This window comes from Dama dama, chromosome 12, assembly GCF_033118175.1.
Source record: "Dama dama isolate Ldn47 chromosome 12, ASM3311817v1, whole genome shotgun sequence".
Classification (NCBI taxonomy): Eukaryota; Metazoa; Chordata; class Mammalia; order Artiodactyla; family Cervidae; genus Dama; species Dama dama.
The window spans coordinates 58289997-58302082 of NC_083692.1; the positions used below are offsets into that span (position 1 = coordinate 58289997).

At 44.7% G+C, this 12086-nt stretch overlaps 1 protein-coding gene across 4 annotated transcripts in view; it reads left to right on the forward strand.

The window, feature by feature from the left end:
• The first annotated feature begins 1394 nt into the window (after positions 1-1394).
• The window catches only part of TRIM9 (tripartite motif containing 9), a 121984-nt gene continuing 111292 nt past the window's right edge, over positions 1395-12086 (forward strand). For 2 of the 4 annotated variants that reach the window (XM_061157381.1, XM_061157384.1), the window contains exon 1: positions 1397-2395. In XM_061157381.1, the coding sequence (XP_061013364.1) occupies positions 1574-2395 (822 nt within the window). In that variant the 5' untranslated portion in view covers positions 1397-1573. Of the gene's footprint in view, positions 2396-12086 lie in introns of all 4 variants that reach the window. The other 2 variants (XM_061157382.1, XM_061157383.1) reach the window with 2 other exon arrangements.

Genomic DNA, 12086 nt, shown 5'->3' on the forward strand with positions numbered 1-12086 from the left:
GAAGATGGAAAATTGGAAGATTTGTTAAAACTTGGAAAGAAATTTTGTCATTTACTTCACGAATCATTCAGCAAAAGGCAGCCATGTGCTACTTGAAATAAGTTACTACCTCAGCATATCACCATGTCACTTAACCTAAAAGTGGATTTGGGGGTGTTTTTGGATTTTTTTTTTTTTTTTTTGGTCCTCCATCATCAAATCAGCAGTTCTGCAAGCAAGGGACAGGACTAGTTATCTCCAGCGATGACTGGGGAGAGAGAGAAGAGTGCTTAATATTTAAGAACTGACACTAGAACTACCCTGCCCCCACCATCACCATCACCTCATGCACTTCGCTAGAAGAAACAGGAAGAACCCACCATCCTGGAAGCTGTGGTAGACGCTATTTGGTGTCACACAGAGACTCTGTAGTGACACAGTGATCCATTTACCGAACTGTGGGCGCTCAGAAATAAGCAACCCAATCCTGCCTCAACTGAACCAAAGATTCTGCTGCTTTTGTGGAAGCTCAGCCGGGTGCTGACAGCCTGGTGAGAGGACAGCTTTGAGGGAACGGGGACTGAAGTGGGGATATAGGGACACATTCACATCACAGGTAAGAAGCCTCTGGGCCGAGTTTGTACTGAAAGCGTGAAATGAAGGGGCCATGGATTTTAACTAGTATACTGTGCTTTACGTGGGTCCCTAGTTTGAGTCACACAGCAACACTAGGAAATCGATATTGTCAGTCCGCTTTTAGACAGCAGGAACCGGGACAGAAAGAAGACAAAGAAGAGTTGACTTCTGCCAGGGCTCACGGCCTGCACCATCGGCTCCCCGGAAGCTGGAGTGCAGGGACCGGCTTCCGCGGGTTCCTGAGCTGGGGAGAAAGTCCCCGCTAAGGTACAGAAACCGAGGTATGGGTGAGGCGCCAGCAGCGGAAGGAGAAGGGCCGACTCCTCTGTGGTGCAGCACTCGCCGAGGGGAGGTCGGCGCGGAGACCATAGCTGCAAGCCAAACGCAAACGCCGGCGATAGGCACCAACCCCTCTGCCAGCCCCCTCGCTGCGAGGAGGGGTTTCTCACGCTCCGTTCTCGGGCGACTGAGCCGGAGGTCGGAAGGAAGCGGGGCGAGGGATGAGTCATCCCGCCTAATTCCTCCTTCCCGGTCCCTTCGCCTCCGCAAGCCGGCCGCCTCCCGAGATCATGCAGCCAGGAATGAAGACTCCCCTCATCCTCAGAATCCTCCACCAAACCCACTGTGACCTGCAGAGGAGAGGAGAAGGATGGGGCATGTGGCCAATAAGAGCTTCGCTCTCTCGCGCTCCGTCCAATCGGCCGCTGTTTACAGGCTGGGGCGGGATTAAGGGCCGAGGAGGGGGCGGTCCCAGGCTGGCTCTGGGCGCCGAGGTTCGGTGGCTCACAGAGAGAGCGCCTCGCAGGGAGTCGGCGCCTGAGCGACGCGGGAAGGAGCCACTGCCGAAACCGCCGCCGCCACTGCTGGCCAAGGTGCTGGACACGACAGGCCAGCCGGCCACCTCGTCAGCTCAGGCGCCCGTTGCAGCCGCAGCTGCTTCGCTCCCAGCCCGGTCCCCATGGAAGAGATGGAAGAAGAGTTAAAATGCCCCGTGTGCGGCTCCTTCTATCGCGAGCCCATCATCTTACCCTGCTCTCACAATATATGTCAGGCGTGCGCCCGCAACATCCTGGTACAGACCCCGGAGTCAGAGTCCCCCCAGAGCCGACGGGCCTCGGGCTCCGGGGTCTCTGATTATGATTATCTGGATCTGGACAAGATGAGCCTGTACAGCGAGGCGGACAGCGGCTATGGCTCCTACGGGGGGTTCGCCAGCGCCCCTACTACACCGTGCCAGAAGTCCCCCAACGGCGTCCGTGTGTTCCCCCCGGCTATGCCGCCACCGGCCACCCACCTGTCACCGGCCTTGGCCTCTGTGCCCCGCAACTCCTGTATCACCTGCCCCCAGTGCCACCGCAGCCTCATCTTGGATGACCGGGGTCTCCGCGGCTTCCCCAAGAACCGCGTCCTGGAAGGGGTAATTGACCGCTACCAGCAGAGCAAAGCGGCTGCCCTTAAATGCCAGCTCTGCGAGAAGGCACCCAAGGAAGCCACCGTCATGTGTGAACAGTGCGATGTCTTCTACTGTGACCCGTGCCGCCTGCGCTGCCACCCGCCCCGGGGTCCTCTGGCCAAGCATCGCCTGGTACCCCCGGCCCAGGGCCGCGTGAGCCGGCGGCTAAGCCCACGGAAGGTCTCCACCTGCACAGACCACGAGCTGGAGAACCACAGCATGTACTGCGTGCAGTGCAAGATGCCCGTGTGCTACCAGTGCTTGGAGGAGGGCAAACACTCCAGCCACGAAGTCAAGGCTCTAGGGGCCATGTGGAAACTGCACAAGGTAAGTCCTAAGAAAACCCATCCCTAACTCCCCGCGCCTCCGATCCTCCAGTTTTGCAGCAGATGACACCCCCCCCCCCTCTTTTGCGCACAGTGCATCCCAACGGGGGCGCAATGCAGGTGCCTCCGGTATCTGCTTCCCCCGTCTGGTGCATTGCAGGAAGCGCAGGGGGACCTTAAACGGCGCACAGGGGAGTTGAACCTCTCCAGAGAGTTGTTTCGGGGATGCGTAGAGCGGGTCTCCCCGGGCACGCTGCCTGCGAGCCAGGCGCAGGGCGCCCCCTCCCCGCCGCAGACGTGCAACTCTGGGCCGCCACCAGCGAGTGGGAAAGCGATGCGTTACTAGGCCGACCCGCGGCTGTTCTCTGGGCCGCCAGGGACGCTCCAGGGCAGAGCCGGTTTGGGGCTCCGGCCGTGATCCCCGGGGAGGAGGTGAGGGCGGTTGGGTGGCGCGGACCGCTGGGTGCGGAGCTGCTGAATAGGCTGGCGCCTGGAGTCGCGGCGGGGGCAGGGAACACGCCGCGAGCGGAATATTGATATGTAGGCGCTGGCCCAAACCCAGCGTCCGCGGTGGAAGGATGCGGATCCGGGTGCTTTGCGCTCAAGAGGTGTATGAGTGGGGAGTAGGGTGGAAGAAGGAAAAAAAAAAAAAAGAAAGAAATCCTGTAGTCGCCATGGCAACACGGCCAAAAGGCTGAGGCCCTGACCCTCACAGAAAGGACGTGGGCTGGAGGAGCAGGACTGGAGGTTTCTCCGCGGTAGCGGCCTGAAAACTAGGCAAGTGCATCTTCCAGTTTCTCAGGGTAATCCCTCCTATTGACCACCTACACACTCGTTTGTCCAGAATTCAACCGTTTTCCTTTATCAGTAGTTGTCTGTGCAAACTTTGAGACACCTGTTACCAAATTTATCTTTCTGATGTCTTTTGATGGCACCGCCGCCAAAGCTAGCCTCAAGAACAGGGCCTTTAACAACTTGTTAGGTCACGCCACTCCCCTGTTCAAAGTCCTTCCGTTGCCCCCACGTTTCTTAGACAGTCCTAGGGAATGAGGTCAGCCAGGACCTCACATGACCTGTTTCCTTTGGCCTCACCGACCTTATTTCCTCCCACTCCCTCTGCTTGAGCCAGCTGTCCCTCTTGCTGTTCCTCCACAAACACCAGGCCCCCCTGACCCCAGGGCCTTTGCATCTGATATTCCTTCAGCTCCAGACCAAATACCTGTATCTTAATAGTTCACTGTCTTGCCTCCTTCAGATCGTTACTCAGATGTCACCCTTGCAATGAGACCTTTCTGATTCCTTTAGTTCCCTCTCTGCTTTATTTTTCCCAGTAGTACTTAACCACTACTGGCATGCTATATATTTTAATTAACATGTTACTTTTGTGTTTATCTGTTGCTCCACCAACACACACACACACACAAATAAGCTTCAGGAGGAAAGAGATCTCTTTAATGTTGCTCACACTGATTAGGAGGAAGGGAACCACTCTTGAGATGCACATAAATCTTTTACTTTTTAAAAAAATCCACTTAGTTGGGGGTGCAAAGGTCAAGGCAGGGGTTCAGGACTATTATAGGGAGGTTTTCTTTACACCACTGAGTTGCAAGCTCAAGAATGAGGCAGGGCAGTAGAGATGGTCTTCAGGCATCAGCTGTGGGCCCCCCCACTCAGGGTTTCTTGGCACTCCCTGGAGACCAGAAAAGCTAGCCTTTGAGAAAGGCCCTCGGGTTAAGGGGGGAAATATTGATAATTTATTTAAAGCAAGAAAGAAATAAACATCACCATTTTCAGCAGTCAGGGAGCTAAACTCAGTATTGATTGAATGTGATCCACATTTGCAGTTATTTCTGTTCTCACATATAGCCTTCTGAACTGTATTAGTACTGATGGAGACAATTCAGCACAAATTTGAGCTCTGCCCCACCCCAGGCACATGCCACTTTTTAAACATTTCAATTTAAATTGTTTACCTGATGTTTAATTTTGAAAGTTTTCAAAACTTTAATTCATGGCCAATATTTTCTTCCCACTATGATTTCACTCCTAAACTGCTAACTATAGCCTACGTTGAGTTGCCCTACAAATTACCATATCATTGGGGCTAAGAAATTAATCACCCTGTCTGGGAAAAAGGACTTATAGGCATAACACTAATTAGGATGGTCAAACCACAGCAGTATTTCTCTGTGAAGAAGAACCTATACTTTATCCATTAAAACCAAAGGCAGCCTTTAAATCTCCATCAAGCCCCTACATCAAATGTAGATTTGAAATGTTAAATCAAAACCAGAATTGAAAGAGAAACGTGTATCCCAGTGTTCATCGCAGCACTGTTTATAATAGCCAGGACATGGAAGCAGCCTAGATGTCCATCAGCAGATGAATGGGTAAGAAAGCTGTGGTACATATACATAATGGAATATTACTCAGCCATTAAAAAGAATACATTTGAATCAGTTCTGATGAGGTGGATGAAACTGTAGTCTATTATACAGAGTGAAGTAAGCCAGAAAGAAAAACACCAATACAGTATACTAACACATATATATGGAATTTAGAAAGATGGTAACGATAACCCTATATGCAAGACAGAAAAAGAGACACAGATGTATAGAACAGTCTTTTGGACTCTGTGGGAGAGGGCGAGGGTGGGATGATTTGGGAGAGTGGCATTGAAACATGTGTATTATCATATGTGAAATGGCTCACCAGTCCAGGTTTGATGCATGAGACAGGGTGCTCAGGGCTGGTGCACTGGGATGGCCCAGAGGGATGAGATGGGGAGGGAGGCGGGAGGGGGGTTCAGGATGGGGAACACATGTACACCTGTGGTGGATTCATGTCAATGTATGGCAAAACCACTACAACATTGTAAAGTAATTAGCCTCCAGTTGAAATAAATAAATTTATATTAAAAAAAGAAATGTTAAATCATTTGTTTTATCAGTAATGGAGGCTGTGAGTAGACACTGTGGTGTAGACAGAGTTGAAATTTGGATGTCTGCTAAAAAAGAATAGTGTAAAGCCCTTAAGACATGACATAAGTAGACTAGGAAGGGAATATTGGTTCATTTAAAAAAGATTTCTTCTCTGATCTTTGGTATATTTCTTCAAAATAGTGAATACAGTTTTTGTTCTGTCAATATCACAATGATTAAACTGCCAAGAAATATAAGGCAGGAGGATGACAGATTTTAACATTCATTTATCAACTGTTAGATGAACAACAAACATTATTCGCTCACCATGTCTGCTTACTAAGATAGTCAATGTGTTAACATTCAGTTTTCTCATATAGTCTATCTTCCATCATCACAAAAAACTCATGAGCCAGAATACCTAAGTCCTTCAGAATATAGGAGAGCAAAGAACTATACTAAGTAGTTCTCCAAAAGTTGGACAGTTATTTATCAACACAGGTTATCACTAGATCTGAAAGTTTTCATTAATATTTAGTCATTTCCAGTGATAAAACTGTGTGAATAAGTGTTTCCCTCAGGAAACAAGACAAAATGGCTGAAGTTTATCTTTTATGTGCTTTTAAAAACAACTGGTTGAAACTCATTAGTTGTCAGTTGACTAAATTGACTTACTTTTCAGGTGTCTATGGCCTTCAAAATCCATGAAAAATAATAATACAGGAAGTGTCCTTGTAGGCAAAATATCTGGTGACATTTTTTATTTAGTATCAGTACTTTCTCTATTCTGTATCTAACTTAGGTTGGTATAAAGAAATGCTATGCACACAAAACAGGATTTATAAGGTACTTTAATATAGGCAATTGGAACCATTATTATTACTTTGTAATTTTAGCAATTCATATTTCTAAATCTAACATTATTCTTGAATTCCTGATGTATTTTATCAATCACTGAATCAGTAATACATTTGTAAATTCTTTCGTGTTTTTACTATTGAGCAAGAATTTTCTTTTCCTTTCTACCTTAATCACTGTTCATTCTAAATCTTGTCTCAAATGTTATTTCTCTCTTAGCTTCTTTTTCTTAAATAGAGATTTGTAATTTAAGCATTTTAAAATAAACCATCAGTTATTATGCATTCATCTTCAAGGCATTCTGGGGAAAAAAATACCTGCTTTGTAGTGTGGTGGTATCTCATCAAATATTTGCATGATAAATGTGTTATTTAAAGTAACTAAAGTGGTGTTCAGTTAGATATATACATCAGCCGTAGACACAGTATAACCTAGATGTTCCTATGGTAAATGCAATAGGTAACATATGTCCATGTTTTTAAATTTTTAAAAATTTACTTCAAGTATAATGAGAACATTCTGTGAGCAAGGTAAACATTCTTACAAGCATTAAGGAGAATGTTACAGAGGACTAAATTGTTTCTCACTGTACTGAGGCAAAAACAGAAAGAGCTAGATGAAGTTCTGGCTTCCAGACCTGATTTTTTCCACTTACCTGCTGGTAACTTTAGGCAAATCTATAACCTCTCTGTGCTTCCTACCCACAGGATGTAAAGCATCTAAAACTATATTTATGACAGTATTTTAAAAAAATAATTATAATGTTTATAACTTAGTAATTTTAGTTTGCCAAAATAGAAAGTTTTTGACTAGAACAGAAGTTATTGTCTTATTAGTCAACTGTTGTTGTGTATGTGTATGTGTGTTAGTCGCCAAGTTGTGTCCCATTCTTTGCAACCCCATGGACTGTAGCCCGCCAGGCTCCTCTGTCCATGGAATTCTCCAGGCAAGAATACTGGAGTGGGTAGCCATTCCCTTCTCCAGGGGATCTTCCCTGACCCAGGGACTGAAGCTGGGTCTCCCTCATTGCAGGAATATTCCTTACCATCTGAGCCACTAGGGAAGCTCTGAGCTATTACTGCATAGAAATCCTATCCCCCAACTTGGGATACTTTTTTTGCTCCTTAAAGAGCACAGGGTGCAGTATAAAGACTATTCTTAAAGATGGTCTCAAAGAGTGAGCCAGATCCTGATGGGTCCTGAGAGAATGGTCAGTTGAATTAAACCCAAGGAACAAGAACACTACAGGATTTATTTGTGTATAAACAAAGGTATTTTGGTTTTCAATTACAAAGCTAAAATGGTAATTGATATGACTCATTTTTATCAGATGCACAGCTTCAAGTTCAACTTCTTGAACTTAGGCTGAAAAACATGTTTGGAACATGCCAACCTATGGCAGAGAGAAGGGAGCAAAGCAGATCTGCTCAGTGGCACTTAAAGTTTCCGTTCAGGCATGGCATGTCACTTCTGCTTACATTCCAATGGCTAAAACAAACCATGTGGCCAAGACTGACATCCGTGCTGTAGGAAATTCACTCTTCCAGTAGAGAGACACCAGAGAAGGGCCTTGTAGAAGAGGGTAGAAAATATTTTGAACAAATAATACAACATGGCACATGCCTAATTCTCTCATGCCTGCTTCTCTCTCTGAATGGGCTCCCTTGGCCTGCACAAGGCTCAACACAACTCCTCCAGCTCCAATGTAGCATCACTTTCAATTCAAGTGTCCACTCTCATCAGACTAGTGTCTCTGTGTCTCTTAGACAACATTTTCAAACTTAGAGAAAGAATGTGATTGACTCAGCTTGAGTGAAGGCTTTACCAATGAGTGCCTACCCCTTTGGTGAGGTGGATGCAGAAGACATGAATGAGACAAGTAAGGCACTCACCTTGGGTGAAAAACATAAGGGGGTGCCAGAAACTCAGTAATCAGGATAAAAATGTTGTAAGGCGATATCTTTGTTTCTTTCTTTTTTTTAAAAAAAGCAATTATTTATTTGGCTGTACCAGGTCTTAGTTGTGGAACGGGGGATCTTTAGTTGCAGCCTGAGAACTCTTCTCTGTGACATGTGTGATCTGGTTCCCTGACCAGGGATTGAATCTGGGCCCCCTGCATTGGGAGCACAGATCCTTAGCCACTGGACCACCAGGGAAGTCCTGTAAGGCAGTGTCTTAAAAAACAAAGATGAATGCAAAGAAATTCATGATGAGCAGAATATCAACATTTTAAATGTTGATCAATGACAGTGCCATGCTGAGCCGTATTGGAGCCTAAGTCAGAAGGGAAAATCAGTAGTATTGATCCTGTCTTTAAGATTTTGCCCTTTTGTTCACCATAGATTTTTTGACATTCATTTTTATTTTACAAAAATATCATATTAAAATATTGTTTATGTTGACCACTGAGGTTTTGGCACCCCTTTCAATTCCACACCTGAGGAAAGTGCCTCACTCCCCTCACCCTAGTCCTGGCCCTGAGGGGTCATGAGTGGAAGGAGGATGGTAAAGGGTGCCAAAATATGATTTTGCATTCACTTTAGGTGTCTCTTTTAAAGTATGTGGTTGGGTTGAGAGTGTAAGGAGCTATATAGTTTCATTTAATAATTCCATCTGTTTAGAAGAAAAGAAGAGCTTATGGTAACCATGGAATTTAGTGTTTTGAGATTTTTATATTTTAGTCTCATAACAGTAGTGTTCTTCTTACTTCAGTTCAGTTCAGTTCAGTCGCTCAGTTGTGTCCGACTCTTTGCAACCCCATGAATTGCAGCACACCAGACCTCCCTGTCCATCACAAACTCCCGGAGTTCACTCAAACTCATGCCCATTGAGTCGGTGATGCCATCCAGCCATCTCATCCTCTGTCGTCCCCTTCTCCTCCTGCCCCCAGTCCCTCCCAGCATCAGGGTCTTTTCCAACAAGTCAACTCTTTGCATGAGGTGGCCAAAGTACTGGAGTTTCAGCTTCAGCATCAGCCCTTCCAATGAACACCTAGGACTGATCTTCTTACTTAGTTAAGCGCTTCTCCTCACCATCAGTTCCTGCCTCAGCCTAGTCCTTGTGACTCTGTGAGGCTGCCAATCCAGGGCTCTGCCTTACCTGGCCAAGTGGGAGAGTGTGTCATATAGGCCTGGCAAGCCGTCACACCCTACCCCTCTGGCCAATTGATAATTCAAAGGATGAGCATATGACAGGAGTCCATCCAATGAGAATCCTCTTCTGAGGTTTATGGATACCATATATAGATAATAGAGTCAGGGACAGAAAAGCCTTGCTTTCCTCTAACTTGTTGCAGCTAGAAGAAAAGACAGGAGCTGTCTGTATCCCTGCCTCTTCCTCTTCCTCCTGTATTAGTAGAAGAAAGTAAGGCAACCCACAGAAATACAGCAGGAAGAAACACAGAGAATTCAGAAAACACTATTTGAACCCCTGGAACCCTTCATAACCAAGGCCAGCTACCCACTCCTGCCTTTCCAGTTTTGTCAATCAACAAACCTCCCCCTTCTTTCTGCTTTTGCTCATTTGTATTGGTTTTCTGCCACTTGCAACTGAGATTTATCACATATAAACAATTGTATCTGAGGATACTGAATAATATTCCATTGTATGCTCTCCCTGGATCTTCTGCATTTTAACTACAGAACTAATTGCTTGAGATGCTTTAATAGTTGAGCAACAGAGTTGATGATGATATATAAGTGTGTGTGCATGTATACATATACACGCACACAAACGCATATATATCTCATTTGCTTTATCCATTCATCTACTGATGGACATTTAGGTTGTAGAAGTTCTTTTTGCTTCAACACAAGTTTGGGAAACACCATTCTAGGCAGTTACTAGCCCATAAGTCAGTAAGGAGGTCAGTTTTCTTCATTTCTTATGTGTGAAGCGTAGACTGCTCTAAAACTCCAGCCTGTGGATAAATGTCCCAACTCAGCCTATCCTTAAATCTTATGTTAAACCTTTTGATAAAATATTAAAAGTTACATTTATCTTATTTTTTAAATATTAAAGTCAAAGACAAAGAGATAAAGCAATTAATATAAATTTTGTAGTATTTATGTACATATATTTACTATAAGTTGCTTCTCTGTTATAAATAACTGAAAGATGATTTTGGACATCAGTAACACTAATGTAATATAACTAAAAATTACTGCTTTGATTTACTTCTGACTACTGCTAGGTTTTATACACATGATGCCAAATGACTGACTTGATTGAGTTTTTCATTAAATTGTGATAAACATAAACAGATTATTTTGAGTCCTTTTACAAAACAACAAAAAAAGGACGATATTAAAAGGTCAAAACTAATGATGCTTCTGTGACACCAGAGCAGAACAGTGTGTCAAGAGTAGTACGTTGCCTGTTACATCCCAGGCTTTCTAATATTACCACACTGACCTTCAGGATAAATTTTTAACCTTGGAAGAGGGAAGTTAGTATAAAATGGCCACCATCAGTGAACCCAGATTATCAGAGACCCTCTAGGTTTTGTCAACAGCATGTCTAATTCATCCCAAAAGACATCTCAAAGCAAAAAAACCACTCTACTGAGATGTTCTCACAGCAGTTTTATCCTAACCTGAAACTGGGTCCCTGTCTTAAAGTAAGAACTATCTCAGAGTAATGTTACCCAGAAAACCCAAGCAGAATTTATAGAATATACTTGACATCACCAGTGAAGTTGTCATTTCATTTCACTTCTGTTTGACTTTGACTTTGCCATTTTTAGAACTTTTCTGGTTTATGTTGCAGATCCAGCCATGGTCCTGTCTACCCATCTAAGTTACCTCTTCCTTCTTGACCTTCCTGGCCTTCCAGCTTCCTCACCAGCCCTCTCCCTGTCCACCAGGCCTCCCCCCACCATTTTCTTAGACTAGATCATCACCTCACCCCACTAAGCTTGGCAGGCCCAGCTCCTGGGAGCCCGCCTCCATGGCCTTGCCCCATGTTTTTAAAAGGTTTGTTTGATGGGAAAAAAGACTCAGAAGATTAATGATTAGCAAATATAGTGGCTTCCCTGGTGGCTCAGATGGGAAAGAATCTGCCTGCAATGCAGGAGACCTGGGTTCAATCCCCTGGTTAGGAAGATCCCCCTAATGGGTAGGGAATGGCTACCCATTCCAGTATTCTTGCCTGGAGAATTCCGTAGACAGAGGAGCCCAGCGGGTACAGTCCATGGGATTGCAAAGAGTCAGACACGAATGAGTGACTAACAGACACAATATATATCCCAGTATATTAAGTATCTCCTATGAGCCTGACAGTAAGAATTAAATTTGAAACCCTGTATTTCACACTTTTTGTTAAAAATATACTGAGCACCTACTGCATGCCAGTTATTGTTCTAAGCCCTTTCCAGCCACTTTTTCATTTAATCTTCAGGATTCACATATCTTACTGCACAAAAAGGTTATAAAATCATTCCGATTTTAAGAGGCAAAGCCAGAGTTTGTATCAGGCTGTCTGACTCCAGAGCTCCTGTGTGGAGCTGCTATTCTGTCCTACCTTCTGATAATCACAGGAAACATATGATCTGCAAAGCACAATTTATGGTCTTATAAATTCAAGGACATAACAAATAACTGAGATCTTTTGGTTCTCATGTATGAAAATTAGTGAGAAATTAAAAGTAATTTGTCTCCTAAGTTTTCTTGTGACAAAATAAATTTAATGAGGAAAATACAGGGCAGAGGGAAGGGAGAGACATGTATGTTGAGTATTCCTTAGACCAGATCCTTGGAGGTGTGCTGGGTACCTCTGTCTTCTTGTCAGAACCAAGCAAGCAATAGATAGGCAGTAAGGTTCTATCAGCTCAGCCAGGGATTCACTGTCCTCTTCTAATAAAATAATCATCTTAAAATTTATAGGCAAAAGTGATATAAAACAAGAAGTAGATTT